General features: G+C 36.8%; 1 protein-coding gene across 1 annotated transcript in view; it reads right to left on the bottom strand.

The window, feature by feature from the left end:
* Positions 1-17,119, bottom strand: part of LOC115601763 (nipped-B-like protein) — a 158,120-nt gene that overhangs the window by 92,923 nt on the left and 48,078 nt on the right. The window contains exons 8-9 of the mRNA XM_030472147.1: positions 13,594-13,687; positions 633-1,265 (exon numbers count right to left, since the gene is read on the bottom strand). Of these exons, the coding sequence (XP_030328007.1) occupies positions 633-1,265; positions 13,594-13,687 (727 nt within the window). The remainder of the gene's footprint in view (positions 1-632; positions 1,266-13,593; positions 13,688-17,119) is intronic.

Here is a 17,119-nt window from a genome sequence, read left to right as displayed (position 1 = left end):
AGTTCTCTAAAGCTTGTAATGCCTACATAATAATGAATATCCAGCTGAACAAACATTGAAGACAATGTAGTATATATTATGTAATCATTACAGTGCCTTTAAAAGAACAGATGTGATTTTAGTCTAACACCTCCTTCATATTAGGTTCAAATTGGGATATGAATAGAAATGGCATAAAAGTGTTTTCCTGTATTTTCTTAAATTACGCAACATAGAGTTAATTAATAATTCAACTACCAAAATGTATTACAAATTTTTACTTATGGTACTGCTAGGATTTTAGAAACTATAAACAATGTCAATTGTACTTCATTCAGTCTCATGGTTCAAAATAAAAGTAGCTTAAAAAGAATTTTGAAGCATAAAAACTTCACTTTCCAGCCATTAAGATCCCAAATAAAGAATACCAGATTTAGAAAAAAAAAAAAAAAAAAAAAAAAAAGCAGCATGCAAGAGAGATTACAGTTCACTGTTGGAGGGGAATGAAGATGAATGGCATAGAACCACCTACACTGAGTAAACAAAATTGAACTATGTGACAATGACAGGAAGGTTTTTATATATATATATGGGGATTATATGCATATATATATTTATATAATACAGTGTATACACACGCACAATCCTTTTACCTTTATCTTGCACTTCTTTTGAAAATCGCTCCCTTTCAATAGCTGATTCACGTTCTATCCGCTCAATTTCAGCCAATGCATCCAACTCTACTTCATCATATGACGTTACAGTTCCTTGTTGCGAAACATGTTGCTGTGTCTGTACCACAGGAGTTTGAGGTTGTTTTGCAGCAACTGAAGCATTCTGTTGTAAAACAGGCACTTGTTGTGCCTGTAGGAAAACTGTCTGTTCATGCTGCGGCAAACACTGAGCAGCATTTAGTGGGCGGTTAATATCCTGTGGAGTAACGGGTGTTTTAGAAGTCTGTCCTGGGTACTGCACATTAAAAGGAATATCACCCTCTGACACACAGCTGTTTTCCAAACCAGAAAGCATATCATCCTGTTGGTCCATATCCGAAGATCTTACACGAGAGAGTCTTAATGTAAGCTTAGTGGAGTCCTTGGAAGGAGAACTAATGATATCATACATTGCAGCTTTTTCAGTCTGGTCTTTTTCATCCTTGCCTAACTTCATTTTCTTTTGTTTCTTTTGCTTTCTTTCTGGAGAATCTAACAATATGTCTGGGGGAACATCTCTAGGTGATGAATAAGGTGGAGGCTGAGATTGTTGGATTAAAGGTTGTCTTGATCCTAGAATAATAATTCAGAAAAACTGAACAGTTATGTTGTTCCATGTTTATATATAAACACACTAAATATAACCTACATAATTTTAATATGGATATGTACATATATCTGTGTTCACAAAAGGTCTAAGTGAGATTGGTAGGAAGCACATCATTCCTAGATCAAGATGTAATCCAGATAGTTGCAGTGTATTTCCTAGGAATTTTAGCCATTCACTGAAGGTAGAGAAGGGATCATTTCAAAGAAGATGGAACAAAAACCCCACCACCAAAAAAGAATAAATAAAAAAAGTACCTGCAGGTTCAGAGTATCAACAATAAGAAAATAGTCAATGAAAGCAAGTTTATTACAGAAAAAGGAAATCTCAAAAAGATTATTAATAAAGATTTAATAATAAAGACTTAATGATCAGTGTATAGGCATTAGCCATTTCAGCCACAGAACTTTTACTTTTTTTTTTTTTTTTTTTTTTTTTTTTAGGTAAACTCATTCCAACCTCCCCCACTCATTGCTATCTAAAAAACACTAATTGTCTCTAAACCATTTTGCTCATTCCCTGCCTTATCTCCCCTCTTTCTTATTTTTAAATGTAGGAATTTTTACTTCTACATGAACCCATTTCAGGCTTTGTGTATATCTAGAGAAATTTTTAAAACATTCTCCAATTATTTGTTCCTCAAATTAAACCAGCTCCCCATAACTGTTAGCTGAGAAAAAGCTTTTAAAAAAAGAGAAGCTTTTCAACCTGTCCCAATTATAATTTTGAGCTATAACTTTTGGCTTAAAAAGAAACGTTGTGAGAGAGAAAAAAAGCCTATTGGCTGGACCAATAGGGCCAGCCTCTTCTTGTTAAACGAAGCAAACATTTATCTGATCCCATTCATCCACTGGGGAATACTGATCTTCAGAAAGCAGTGACTGAGATTATTATTAGTCATTCTGGTTTAGGTCATCTAACAACACTCAAAAACTAATTGGAATATAAGTCCCCATGTGCTTCATTCAAGATACACCACTAAACAAGAAAGCAGCTTTATTCTGAAGCTTAATTTTCTATCATATATTTTAAGAAATATCAAGAGTCATTAAGCAATGTACTAACCTGTAGATGAAAATAAGAATGGATACCTCTAGCAAAGTTTCGATTCACATGAAAGGTGTGCCTTTACTGATGACTGCTTTGCACAGACTGCTATACTTATTTCCCTGGTATATTCTGTAAGAAGTCCTATAAACTCCGTATGTAGAGCAACATATAAAATGGGCATATCTTGCGATTTTTTGACCACCAGCAACTCTATATTCTGCCAATAAAATCCACAATGTTGGGAAGCCCTGTTTTGGCTCATCCTGATTCTCAAGATCTTTTCACTACTCCATTTCCCCCCTCAAATTACACACCACAGTCAATCATTAGTACTGAAGACCTGGCTACACCCTAGGAAGATCTCTCACTTGCCTTCCACCAGACATTCCTATTCTTGTGATGCCCCCTCCACACACACATACTTCTAATTACCATCTCTTTTGACAATAATTTACAAGACTATCTCAGTGTAATGTACAGCAGAAACTGCTAGCTACTAATTTAAAGGCAATGACTACTACTCACTGAAAATACAAGCTGCATTTTTATTTCTACAAATATTAGAGGCAGCTCAAAATTTCTTACTGACATCTTACTCTTGAATTCTTAAATGAATACTTCTGAAGTTGCAACAATGGAATGTTTACCATTTTTCAGTTACACTTCAAATAGGACACAGATTTGATTCTCCCTTGTCCTAAACTTTTAAGTAAATTTGACAAGACTGTTCTGATTTGTATTCATTCAGTATTTCTCATGCTGAAAAAAAAAATAAAAAATCCCACTGTACCCAACAGATAAGGTGGTTCTTTTTATCTTTGGGTAGACTTGTGGAAATCAGAAGGATTTCAGTGCGTTCCATCGAACACACTTGGAATCCAGTAAATGAAAAAACAAAAGTAGTTTTTCCTCTTCTAGGCAGGTATTTGAAAGTATCTTCCTCCTGAAAGAAATTCCTGAAAGGTGTTGATAGTAAGGCCTATAAACTGCATTTTAAGAGTACATGTTCTGGCAATAACTTCACATATTTCCGACTTGCTGATAACAGAATAAATGTTTTTATGGATCATACATTTGTATATGGATCTATTTGTATGGATCATACATTGATCTTCAGATATTATCTTTGGGAATGAACCAAATTTCAGAATGTTCTTTTAGAACAGAAATATGTAGGCAGATATTGAGTCTAAATCTAGGGCCATGTAGTAATTGAGGAAAAAATAACTGACTTTATGTAGTTGATCTTCCATAGTATCAGTAAAAGAACTTTGTCCAAACTCTTTCTGTATGGCAGGAACACATAAAACTTGTGAGATAAAACCAGATTCTCTGCTGATTCGGGAAGGTCATTGTATCATTACTGAACAGGAAATACTGATGGTTATCCAGATAATGCCAAACGTAGCTGCAAAGCAGGTAACATCATAGAAATAAGGTCTCTACAGAGAACACCATCAGCACTACCTCCATAGTCTTTCAATAACAGTCATCCTGACCAGCCATGAAAATCCTGGGACCAGTTCTCTGTACTAATTGGTTTATCCTACTGATTCCTAGTGGTAGATGGCACTAAGTATGGAAGAAGTTTTATCTACTACTGTAAAAACTTGCAAACACTTTTCTTTCCTGTGACTCTTGACTGATTTATCTTTTATAATGCAAGCAACTATAACATGCATTACATTGACAGTAACTTAGCCTTCTTAAAAATGTAGTTTCAAAACCACTTCTTGTTTACCATGGAATAGCATCACCTGCTCAGTGACTTGGGTAGTAAACAAATAAGCTTCTGTCCAGGAGATTGCACACATTACTGACATCTAAATCTTACAGTTTCTGTTTGCACACTTTCTAGTTATGCTACAATACTCTGCACAGAGCTATAGGAGAAACCCTTCCTTACCCTCTTGGGTATGTTTACAGAATAGGTATGAGGTGAGGTCCTGAGTATGGTAGACAAAGCATATGATAAGATAGAAGTGGAAGAACCTATGCAAGTAGTCTCACCAAAGTCAGGTCAACCAATCTCTTGCAAAAATACCTGCATTAAGACTAGCATTGAGAAGAAACAATGGCAAGTTATGGTCATCGGTGACTCCCTCCTGAGGGGAACAGAAGCACCCATTTGCAGACCATACCATCTTTTCAGAGAAGTTTCCTGCCTCCCTGGGGCCTGGAATCAGGGATGACTGACAAGCTTAGTACAGCCTTTAGACTATTACCTACTCCTGCTCTTTCATGTGGGTACTAATGATATTGCAACAAAAAGTTTAAGATCAATTGAAATATTTAAGGACCCTGGAAAGAATGCTAAAAAGTTCAGGAGCACAGGTAGTATTTTCCTCAATCCTCCCAGTAATGGGGAGAAACTTCAGAAGAAACCGATGAGCTGAAGACATCAATACCTGTCTCCAGGACTAGTGCCTCTGCCAGAACTTTGGGGTTTATGACCATGAAAGAGTCTTTTAAACACATGGTATGCTGGGTCCTGATGGGATCCACCTGTCCCAATGGGGGAAACACCAACTTTGCTTATAAGATGGCAAGACTGACTGAGAAGGCTTTAAACTAGAAACAATGGGGGAAGGGATAACATCAGGAGAGCTGAAGGTAAACCAAGGGTTGGCATGGCATCCCCTGAGAATGGCAATGCTAGTGTGAACATTTACGCTGCTCCTAAGAGCACAGAAGGTTTCACGAGCACATCCAAAACACTTGTACACCAACACAAGCAGTACGAGAAACAAATAGGATGAACTGGAAGCCTTAATCTGTTCCTAGAGTTATGATGCCATTGGTATTAGGGAGATGTAGTGAAATGAGTCTGACAACTGGAGTGCTGGGACAGAGGGCTGAAAGGCTGTTCAGGAGGGATAGGCAGGGCAGGAGAGGTGGAGGTTGTTGAACTGTAAAAGAGAGAGGTTTGACTGCACAACCCTTACAGTTAGGGATGATGTGGTTGAGAGCCTCTGGGTGAGGATTAGAGAGATGGAAAACAAAGGAGACGTCACGGTGGGTGTCTACTATTGATCTCCCAGCCAGCATGGCAGCACTAATGACTTGTGCTACAGGCAATTTAGGAAAAAACCCTAGATCAGTAGCCTTTGTCCCTATGGAAGTTTTCAAATTCCCAGACATCAGCTGGGAATACCATACTGCTCTGACGAGCAAGTCTGAGCAATCACTGAAGTTTGTAGAAGACAACTTTTTGTCACAAGTACTCAGGGAGCGAACTAGGAAAGATGCCCTCCTAGACTTGTTCTTTGTGAATAGAGAAGGACTCGTGGGAGATGTGATGGCAGGTGGCTGTCTTGGCCACAGTGAACACAAAATGGTCAAGTTTAAAATTTTCAGTGTAATAAGAAAAAAGGACAGCAGAGTTGCTACCCTGGATTTTAAGAGAGCAAACTTGAAGCTCTTCAGGGAGCTACTTAGCAGTGTCCCCCGGGAATCTGTTTTTGAGGGTCTAGGGGTCCATGAGTGCTGGTCAGTTTTTAAGAATCACCTTTTAAAAGCACAGGAGTAGGCAATCCTATTGTGTCAAAAGTCAAGCAAGCTGAGCAGAAGACCAGGGTAGCTGAACAGGGAACTCCTCATGGAACTTAGGAGGAAAAAGAAATGGTATGATCTCTGGAAGCGAGGTCAAGCTTTGCAGGAAGATTACAGAGCTGTGGTTCACATATGTAGGGAGAAGAAATCAAAGGCCAAACTGAACTAGAGTTGAAACTGGCCAGAGTTGTGTCAGACAAGAAGAAAGGCTTAAGTATGTTAATCATAGAATTGTTAGGGTTGGAAAGGACCTTAAGATCATCTAGTTCCACCCATTCCCCCCCCCATGGGCAGGGATGCCTCACACTAGACCATGTTGCCCAAGGCTCTGTCCAGAACATGTTGAACCAATACTTGTTGCCACCTGACAAATAGGAATGAAGAAAAAATAAGAGGCATTCAATGCCTTTTTTGCATCAGGCTTTTATAATACTGATAGACCTTGGGCTGCCTGGTTCCTCTGAGTCAGAGGACCACAACTGCAGGAGCAGTGACTTTCCATTTGTGGACATTGAAATTGTAAGGGACCATTTGTATCAGCTGAATGTTCACAAGTCCATGGGGCTTGATGGAATTCATCCCAGAGCACTGAAGGAGGTAGTGGATGTTACAGCAGAACCCCTCTCAATCATCTACCAAAGCTCTTGGGAGTCTGGGAAGGTCCCCCCTGACTGGAAACTAGCCAATGTTATTCCAATTTACAAGGCAGCTACATCTGGCTGGCGACTAGTCACCAGCAGTGTTCCTCAGGTCTCAATCCTAGGGCCAGTTCTGTTCATTATATTTATCAATGATCTGGAGGCAGAAGTTGAATGCACCATTAGCAAGTTCACTGATGATATCAAATTGGGAGGTGCTGTTAACAAGAGACCTTGAAGAAAGATCTAGATATATTGGAGCATTGGGCAATCATTAATGGCATTAAATTTAACAAATCCAAATACCCACTTCTGCAGCTGGGACAGAGTAACACTGGACACAAGTATAAACTGGGAGAGGAACGGCTGGAGAGCAGCCCTGAAGAGAGGGATCTGGGGGTGCTGGCTGCCAGCAGGCTCAATATGAGTAAGCAGTGTGCCCTGGCAGCCAAGAGAGCAAACTGCATCCTGGGGTGCAAACACAGTATAACCGGCTGGTCAAAAGAGGTGACTATCTCGCTCTATTTAGCATTGGTGCAGCCTCACCTCAAGTACTGTGTGCAGTTCCGGGCCCCACAATTTAAGGATGTTAAGGTCCTTGAATACATCCAGAGGAGGGCAACAAAGGTGGTGAAAGGGCTGGAAGGCATGTCCCATGAGGAGTGGCTAAGGACTCTGGGATTGTCTAGTTTGGAGAGAAGGAGGCTGAGGGGCAACCTCATTGCTCTCTACAGCTTCCTGAGGAGAGGAAGTGGAGAGGGAGGTGCTGAGTTCTTCTCCCTGGTATCCAGTGACAGGATGTGTGGGAATGTTTCAAGGCTGCGTCAGGGGAGATTCAGACTGGACATAAGGAAGCATTTTTTTCTTGAGGGGGTGGTCAAACACTGGAACAGGCTTCCTAGAGAGAGGTGGTCAATACCACAAGCCTGTTGGTGTTGAAGAGGCATTTGGACAATGTCCTTAATAACATGCTTTAACTTTTGGTCAGCCTTGAAGTGGTCAGGCAGTTGGACTAGATGACCATTGTAAGGGTCACTTCCAACAGAAATATTCTATTCTATTCACATCTTATTTAAACGTTCGCAATACTTTCTCTGACCATCTCTGAGCCTCTTCAGAAACCACTCACCTTTTAAAGCTGATTCACTGAAGTCCCGCCACTGGTCACAGTCTTTGTTATGATCCACATGGTTAAAAACCAACTATTAAGGTTACCAGGAACTTAGGATTCACATATTGTAAAGAATTTTAAAGAAGTATTAGCTTTCCACTTGCACAACAACAATTTCAAAAGTGCCACTCAAAACAGTATCTCCACATTCCTTTAAATCCCTTGCAGGTAAAGGTTCCCAGATGTTGAAAGAAAGTCTTTTACCCATCCTACAGGCTCTTTTGACAGAAGTATTGTTCCCTATGCTTGAAAGCTGGAAAAAAAAAAACAAACCTACGAGTGAACAAATGAAGACTGATGGCTAATACTTGGTTCATAACACACTGGAGAGAAACATCAGGAACATTCAATTGCTATGCCTTTTTAAACCCATAGCAAAATGATCCTTGTGACTTGAGGAACATTATTCAAGGGGGTACCAAATTTTTGTTCAGCAAACCTGGACACAGCATTCCAGACCTTTTACTGAAAAAGTCTTTTCAAAAGAGGCTTTAATAAAGGCATATTTTCTACATGTGGATTATTAGACTTTGCATCTGAGTAATTATTCTGTAAATAAATTCTTGAAGGCAGAAGCTGGAGAAGACTAGAATATCCATATTGCACTCATACTGATATTTGTCTGTTGGAAAAAGCTAAGAACCTGGTGATGACAGATCCTGAGGAACTTCACACACTACTGCCAAATATTTTAAGAGACTGCAAGTTACAATATGTAAATGGAAAAGCCTTTTTTTGTTTTGTTTTAATTTATTTAATACAATCCTATTTACCACCTTCACATAAATTGAGTATCTTCATGATAATGGAATCAAATAAATTCACCCTGGAATGCTGGTTAAACCAATCTCAGAATTTATAATAATTATCTTGAGAATCTGTGCCTACAGCAGATTCAAAAAGGGAAAATAAATAGTCCATTCAAAAGGTTGGTAAAAGACTGCACAGAGTATTATATATAGTCTGTGTGACTTAAGTACATACAAGAAAAATGATTTCTCTATAAGGATTGAGATAATAGCAAAGAGATTGTAGTCCAAAATGTTTTTATGAATAAGTATCATCAAATCAAAATAATTTTATTCTGTAAATCTGTCTTGTGGATTAAGGAGAACTGAGTGTCATGCCTGGATTTAGTGTGGCTTTCTATATAGCTCCTCATAACAATTTCACTAACAAACTCAGGAAGTATGGTCTAGACAAAAATACTGCAAAGACTGCAGTACACCCTACTGCAAAACTCTGTTGAGAGTATCAGCTGTTCTTGGTAAAAACTGATGAATGGAATATAGGTGAACAAGTAAGTGCAGCTTTCCAGAGCACTTGAGAATAGTAGTGCAAAATATTTGTCATTAATAACTTTTCATGTAACAGAATTAGTGTTTATTTTATTAGTCTAAAGATAACTTTAGTCATTAGTCTAAAAATGAGCTTTTGGTGTCAAGTGAGAGGCCCGCAACTGCTTTTAAAAACAGAATCAAAATTTAGTTTTCTTGACTAATTGGAATAACCTTTTGAAACAAAAGAAATCAATAAGAAGCAGCACAAACTTTTTATTCATCTGAGAAAAACCAATTATAACATGAGAGGAAGATAGATAAGCTCTACAGAAAGACAGCAATATGTTTATAACAGCTTGCAACACTAATCTAAGTTATCACCAAAGAGCAGCTATAGTCGCATATGACAGTAGTATACAAGGTCATCTACAGTACTTTTCTGACTACTCATCCTTCCAAGTCTTCAAATAGAGTTGTAACTATGACTTAAAGCAGTACAGCATCAAGACAAATGCAGGCCAATTAGAATTCAGATAAAACCAAAAACAATTAAAAGCTCAGAAATAATTACTTATGTAAAGATGATAGAAAGAACCCGTGCTGTTCAGTCTGTAGAAGATTAGATCAGTGAAAGACACAATAACATTCTTTGATATGTAAATGATTGCTAGAAATAAAATAATAATAAAAAATAAGGGCAAATTGGTTTTCCTTGCCCACTGGAAAGAAGAAGTGTCATACCTAACTGCAACAAAAATGATTCAGGCTAAGCATTAGGAGAAAAGCTTTCTAGCAGTAAGAATTTGAACAGGTTGCATGGCAAGAGTAAGGAAACTCCATTACTGACATTTTAACAAACAAAACAAAACAAAAGACGAAAGTTATTGGGAGTGATACTGGTACAGCACATCCAACATAATGGTAAGAAGATTGGAAGCCCCTAAGCCCTTTCCTGCTGTGTTGACTAAAATCACAGTACCTTCCCTCTGGAAATCTTCCCAAGTTTTGTACTAGATATAACAACATTATTACTTATTTTGATTAACAGACTATACTTACATTAATTTTCAACGAGCATAACTTAATATTCAAACTTAAAGGGATAGCATATGAGACAAAGAACAACATACATTTGGGAGGTTTTTGGGGACAGATTGTATTCACTTTCCATATATTCTTTCAGTAATTTTCAGAGAAGAGTCATACCACTTTCTCCAGAGCTTCAAATGCCTCATGAAAAACCTTAGCTTTGGCTGTTCTAGCTTAGAACTGCTTCATTCAGAAGCATCCTTGCATGGAAAAAAATAAGACTTGAATAAAGAAACAAGAATGAATATATGTTTTCTGACAGGGCCAAAACATCTTTGAATAAATTTCTTCCACATTTGTTTTGAAGGAGAGAAGGTGAGATGATAATTTTTAACAAGTACCTTTGAGAGCACTGAAGTCTGTACTACAGATTTGAGAAGATTCCTAATTCTTGCCACCCACTATACATTCAAAGACCAAGTGCAGAGGAATCTCTCTGGAGAAGTCCTATAAATCCCTAAGAAAATAAAAGCAATCTTTCCAAATTATTCAGAAAATAATCAAGTACCCATTAAGAATTTCTGGAGGGAATACAACTTATTTGTGGAAAAGAGTGCAAAATTATATAGTTTCATAAGGGTGGTTGATATTCCTTACAGTTGTTTTCCCAAGAATTTATGAAACTGTATGGAAACAGGACTGTAAATACATGAACTCCTCTTTGGAAAGGAATGGACTAAAAACATTGTGGAAGGCTTTCCTTTAATACAGATCTTTAGAATTTGGCTTAAGTTAAAAAAACAACCAACCAAAAAACCCAAACAACAAAGCAAGCAAGCAAAAAAAAAAAACAAAAACCACCAAACAAAAAAAAACCACCAAACAAAAAAAAAACCACCAAACAAAAAAAAACCACCAAACAAAACAACACACTTTTTTGAGATTCCAGAGTAGTGGGAAAGTAGAACAAATGGATAAAGGATTCTGATAAGTAATCAATCTTTTCATAGAAATGAATTTTCTATGAAAGCAGATGTGGTAACAGATGATAGTGTGAAAATAGAGCCACTATTCTGTTTGCGTAGCTAAAAATATAAAATTTACATTAAAAAGGAAGGATAAAGACCAGCCTAGAACTTGTTGATAAAACTTCAGCTGCAATGATACCTTTACTGGAGCAGATTTGAGGCAAAAATTTCTGTAACAGAGAAATTTTAGACCATCGAATAAGTAAATAACCACCCAAAAGAACAAATATAACTTCTGTCATCTCTCAAATATTTGCCTGAGTTGCAAACAAAAATTCTTCATTCAGATTCTGTCACAATCAGACAGTCTTAAAGTAATTCAAGGCTGTACAATCACATTCTCCAAGTCTCCAGAAGTCCTTGCTACTTCCATGTCAGAAGTACAGAAATGCAGTCTGTACCCATACTTTGATAACTGCCCCACATCTCTATATTATATAAGAGAGCTTATATATAACATCCTTCCTGTGATCTTTCTCTGGACTGATGATGTCTAGTGCCATTCTTTTTGTCCTCCCTAACAAACAAATATTTTGCTAATTTACTTTATCTAAATTTGCAATTTGTCAACCAAGCTTTCAAGGACTAATGAGAGTAGCAACAAAAAAGCTCAACATAGATATTTGCAGTTTGTTCATCACTGGAAAATTTATCAGCATAACCAATCGCTTTCACTCCAAATCATAGGCCAAAAACTCAGGGATCATGTATTCTAAGTAACATTGTAATTACTATTACACTTCTTCAATACATTTCTAAAATGCAAGATTAGAGGAAGTAAATGTCTGGCAAGATTCTTGCAGCATCAAGAACAGGTTCTCTCAATCAGGGTTCATTAACTTCTTTAAGGTGGCAAAATGGTAGCACCATTAGTAACAGTATTTCATTTGAGTGCTTTATCAATGAAAAAAGTAAAATTAACAGAGGTAAATAAATCAAAAAGCTCCTCTTGCACTTTTTCAGCCCCTCTAATGCTGAAACTTTACAATGTGAATTGTACAATCAGATTGTTTTCAGAAATAATCTGAAAAGATATCCCTTCAAAACGGGTTCCAAAACAAGCAATTGAAACAGCAGCAACTTTAACCAAAAAAAATAATTCAAATATTCTGAGTGGCAATCACATATTTGAGTGGAAGTAACTTAGCTGTTAAACTGATAAGCTCAACAAACATGGATTTTGTGTACTGAGCTCAAAGAAAAACACATTCAGTCTTCGCCATTTAGAGAAGTCTTATAAGTCCTTTAGCATAAGACCTCCTAAAACATTGATGCTGCTGGCATACTATACAAGTACTTCTCACTTGCATTTGAGCTACATTTCTTCTATCACTAACACAGTATATGCCTACAGAAGATGAACCACAGAGATCGTTTAGCAGTCACAGGATGATAGGATAATTCAATTAAGAAGGGACCTCAGGAGTCGATCCTCATGCTCAAAGCATGGTGAGCAAGGCCACATTATGCAGGGCTTTACCCAGCCTGGTCTTGAAATCCTCCAAGGATAGAAAATGCACAGATTCTCTGGGCTTTTCCAATGCTCAACTGTCCTGATAATGAAACAGTTGTTCCTTATACCTAGTCAGAACCTCTCATTTCAAGTTAAGTCCACTGTCTCTCATCCTTCCTCCATAACACTATGAAAAGCCTGACTCAAGACTTCAACAATCTCCTCATACCTATGAAGAGACTGTTCTAAGGTCCTGTCCTGCCCCACCCCCAAGACTTCTTTTATCCAGGCTGCATAAGCCAAATACCCTCACTTTCTCTAGAGTCTTACCCATCTCCTGTTCTCCCTCCCCACCTAACCTGACCATCCAAAAAGACTTAATTTTGTTTCAGGGCTAAAGAGAAGAAAGTACTGTTGCATCGTTTTACTATTGCCATGTAAATACATAAGTACTGAAAACCTAGATTAGCAGGAATATGGCCAAACCCCTACCTTGCTAAGTCTCACGTATCTCAGTTGTTACTTCTTTGGGATAATATTAAAAACATCAGTATGCATTCCAGATTTTAGCATAAAGAATTATTTTCTCAGTTGACTGACAGTTCACCCTATTCCTTCTCCCCAGCTAATGCTTTCAGGGTTCATTTATGCTACATATATTGTGTTCATTTAAGTACTTTTCATGTTCTTAAAATTTGATGGTTGCAATCAAGACAAGCGTTGCATGTTAACACTTTTGAGGTGGTTAAGAGTTCAGTAGTTGTAATGCTGCCTTTAAACCATTTTTATGTAGAGCAACTGAAACCATTGTTATAAAGAATTTAATCCTCATATTGGAAAATATTTAAAATTCTTCTGTCCTCCATGAATTTGAGCTTTGTTTTGAAGTATGATTAGTCAATTTTTAGACCTTTGGAAATTTCTTCTGGATCAGGGCTCAAAACAATTTCGTATCCAAAACTTAATATACTCTTTAGTACTATTGGAATACAGAAGTCAGAAGAACTAACTAAAAACCTCTTTAAACTCACTATTCTTGAAAATTGGGGAAGAAAAAAAAAAAATACATTGAGATATATGACCACTAGACTACCTTTAAGGGCTCCATCACTTCCAGCTGGAGAGCAGACTGACTGTGGTGACCTCAAGGAAAAAGATGCAGCATTCCTTATTGAAGGATCGCCATCCTAAAGTGACAATGATAAAAAAATTAACATTATGAACATGAACACTTGATAAAGACTGAAATTAGTACATATACTGATAAAATGGATTGGATGAAAAAGCATACAAATATTAAAATTATTGATGCATACAAAAATCTTTGTAATTCAGACTGCTATTAGACTACTATATAGGCAACATTACAGAGCAGAATCAGCCTTAAGAAGAATCTAGGCCCAGAACATGTACACAAAAATAAATCTATGTATATGTCTCCCAGCTAAATAAGCACTTTCGGTTGACATTAAGATTCCATTTAGAAGGATTTTGTTACATGCATTCATAGTAAAGAGATGAAAAGCAGAAAGATGATAGGAGCCTTCCAATATCTGAAGGGGGCCTACAAGGATGCCAGAGAGAGACTCTTCATCAGGGACTATAGCAATAGGACAAGGGGTAATGGGTTTAAACTTAAACAGGGAAGGTTTAGGTTAGATATAAGGAAGAAGTTCGTTATTGTGAGGGTGGTGAGGCACTGGAAGAGGTTGCCCAGAGAAGCTGTGGCTGCCCCATCCCTGTCAGTGTTCAAGGCCAGGTTGGATAGGGCCTTGAGCAAGCTGGTCTAGTGGAAGGTGTCCCTGCCCATGGCAGGGGGGTTGGAACTAGATGATCTTAAGGTCCTTTCCAACCCTAACCATTCTATGATTCTATACAATACCAACTGAAAGGAGTATAAAAATTTGACTTTTTTATAAACGAACTCACCATTTTTTCATTTAATCTACCCTTAAGAGTTTATTAGAATGCCATCTTACTTTTACAGTTAAGCAAACTAACACTTTGCATTTATACCCTCCAGCGTACACACATCAGGACCAAACAAAAACTATAGCACTCCCACTTCAGCAGCTGACATAAATAGATGGCAACTACACACTCCCTCTAACAATCGGCCAAACAGCCAATTACTACATGCATAGCAGTAGACTAGGCACCGTACATGTTATGCCTTGCAAAGGCACAGTTCACACAGATTAGGGAAAAGGAAAAGAGACTGATATTTATGGACTAAAGGTGCTTACAAGGCAAAGAATATAAATCTATAAGAAACCAGATTTCATCAGTTTTACCATCTATGGGCACTTATGTCCTGGGTTCATGCTTAAACCATGACAACTTACAAAATGATTCTATTCATTTTTTTCCCCTCCCACAGCAACATGAATCCAAAACTCATGCTGTGCTATTAATTACACTTATTTTTGCAACAGTGCTTGCAAAAAGACTTGTTGCCTCACATGAAGAAAGCCTCATGTGCAAAGAAATCTAATATTCACATTCACTGCAATAAAAAGAACTATACGTTAAACTTACATGTGCTTTATTGCAAGTCAAAATTAATGTACAAGTTACTTGATTATTTAATACATTGAAATCATGGAGTTGATATTTTTCAAACCTGACTTACCTTTGAATTGTAAAAAAAACCAAAAAAAAAAAAAAAAACACCCCCACAAAAAAAAAAAAAACAAAAAAAAAAAACAAACCCCAAAAAATATTTGGTGGTGGTAGAGCTTAATAACTTTTTAACATATATGCTTTATTAGGACAGGAGAGGTCTTCTACCTATAACTGTCAAGGCAAAAGCACCTTTTATTAAATTAACTAAACAGACTAGGTAGATGACCTTTCAGATACACAGGCCATTCCTACCATAGCTGACGTTTTCAGAAGTGCTCATTTACTGTTTCTTAGTTCAGAACTTCATTAAATGGTGAATTGAAAGCATGAATTTATGTTCTATGAATGTTCTCAAGTTTATCAAAAAATGGTCCTTAAATTGAATATATGTGCAGCAAGCATTCAAGGGTATACTTGCTGATTTTGTAAAATAATATAATGCAAATATACAATATCCTGTAACCATTCATAATTTTTAAAGCAACTAAATCCTAAAACTAAGAAAAAGACTAAACAATAAAGCTTTTAAGATTTATGATTTAATAATCCTCATTCATAACTATGTGTGCCAAACGTCAGTCACACTGCTTCTGAAGAGGCTGCAAGATTACGATTAAGCTTTTTATACATACATAGATGCAAAACTTTAATCCAAATTCTTCAAACTCTTTTCTGCATGATATCTACTAAAATCAGCTTTTAAAGCTATAATTACCTTTAACCTTTAGTATTTCTCCAATTAAACCAAACAATGATGGTATGTTTTATGTTTTCATAGTCTGTCAGTTTTGAATGAGTTTCATTTCTAAGTTCTCACGAACTAGGATGTGGTTGCATTGCTTGGATCACAAAATTAGGGGTGAATATTTTTAACTACTTCCTCTTTAAACATTGTGAAATAAATTATCCTAATATTAAAGTTTTCCAAAAATCTTGTCTTAAAATGAAGACTCTCTTGAAAACGTACCTTTAACATAGTTGGGGGATATAAATACACTTAATGCTAAGAACGGCTTCTTATTTTTAAGAATCTGCATTGCTGAAGCAGACTAAGAAAAACACTGCGTATTATGATAAATATCTTCACTACAAAGCTCTCAGTTAATATTTTAATCAGCATAATTCTTGCATTAAAAAAATTACTAAAAAAAATAAATTCTCTTAGAGTTCTAGTGTATTAATCCTGGTAAGGTATTTAGGGAGTCTGGTGTTAATAGTACACTTGTTGAATACAACGTTTTTTTGTTTCCACAAGCTAAGTGGAAAGCTAATGGACAAGAGTTGCCCAGTTTGTGTAAGCTAAATAAAACGCACACACCCAAAGACACCAAAGGTGGCTTCTGCTTGCCACCAGGTTTTGATGAAGTTTTGTAACTACTGTTATGCCTACTGTTGTAGGCATCATTATGACCACACTGTTCAAAGAGCTAAAGTAAAAAAATGAAAATGAAACTTAAGTGTTCTCCCCTGAAGAGTTGTTAAGAGACTGTGTGCCAAACTTGTAAAGAAGTATCCCAACATGCTTCATCCACAGGATGAGATGCTCATTAAGAAGAAAACGAAGAAGTTCAAAACACTGTGGGAGAAAGTTGCTGGGTTTTTTTCCTTTATAGTCAAGATTTCAACAAGAATTTCTCCCACATGAACTAAAATCACTGTGGGAAAATGTCTTATAAAGAAAACAGGCCATAAAAGCACATAATAGACCAGTAAGAAAAAGTGTCAAAAGGAATTTTTGCTTTTGACAACACTACTATATTACCCAATAGGTTATTCCAATATGTCAAGTCTAATTGACAGTTGTGGGAATCTTCAGAAAGACAAGTTAACTATACACCTATATAGAATCTAGTATTGTTTGCATCAAGATATTGCTACAATAATTGCAGAGACACTCTACCATTTCTTTAAAATAAACTCACATGAGTAAGAATTTTTACTTTTCATAATTTCATCAGAATCGATGTTACAAACAGTTCCAAGGGAAAGAGATG

Source organism: Strigops habroptila, chromosome W (assembly GCF_004027225.2).
Source record: "Strigops habroptila isolate Jane chromosome W, bStrHab1.2.pri, whole genome shotgun sequence".
NCBI lineage: Eukaryota > Metazoa > Chordata > Aves > Psittaciformes > Psittacidae > Strigops > Strigops habroptila.
The sequence above is the reverse complement of the archived record's forward strand: the minus strand, read 5'-3'. Positions and strand labels throughout refer to the sequence as shown.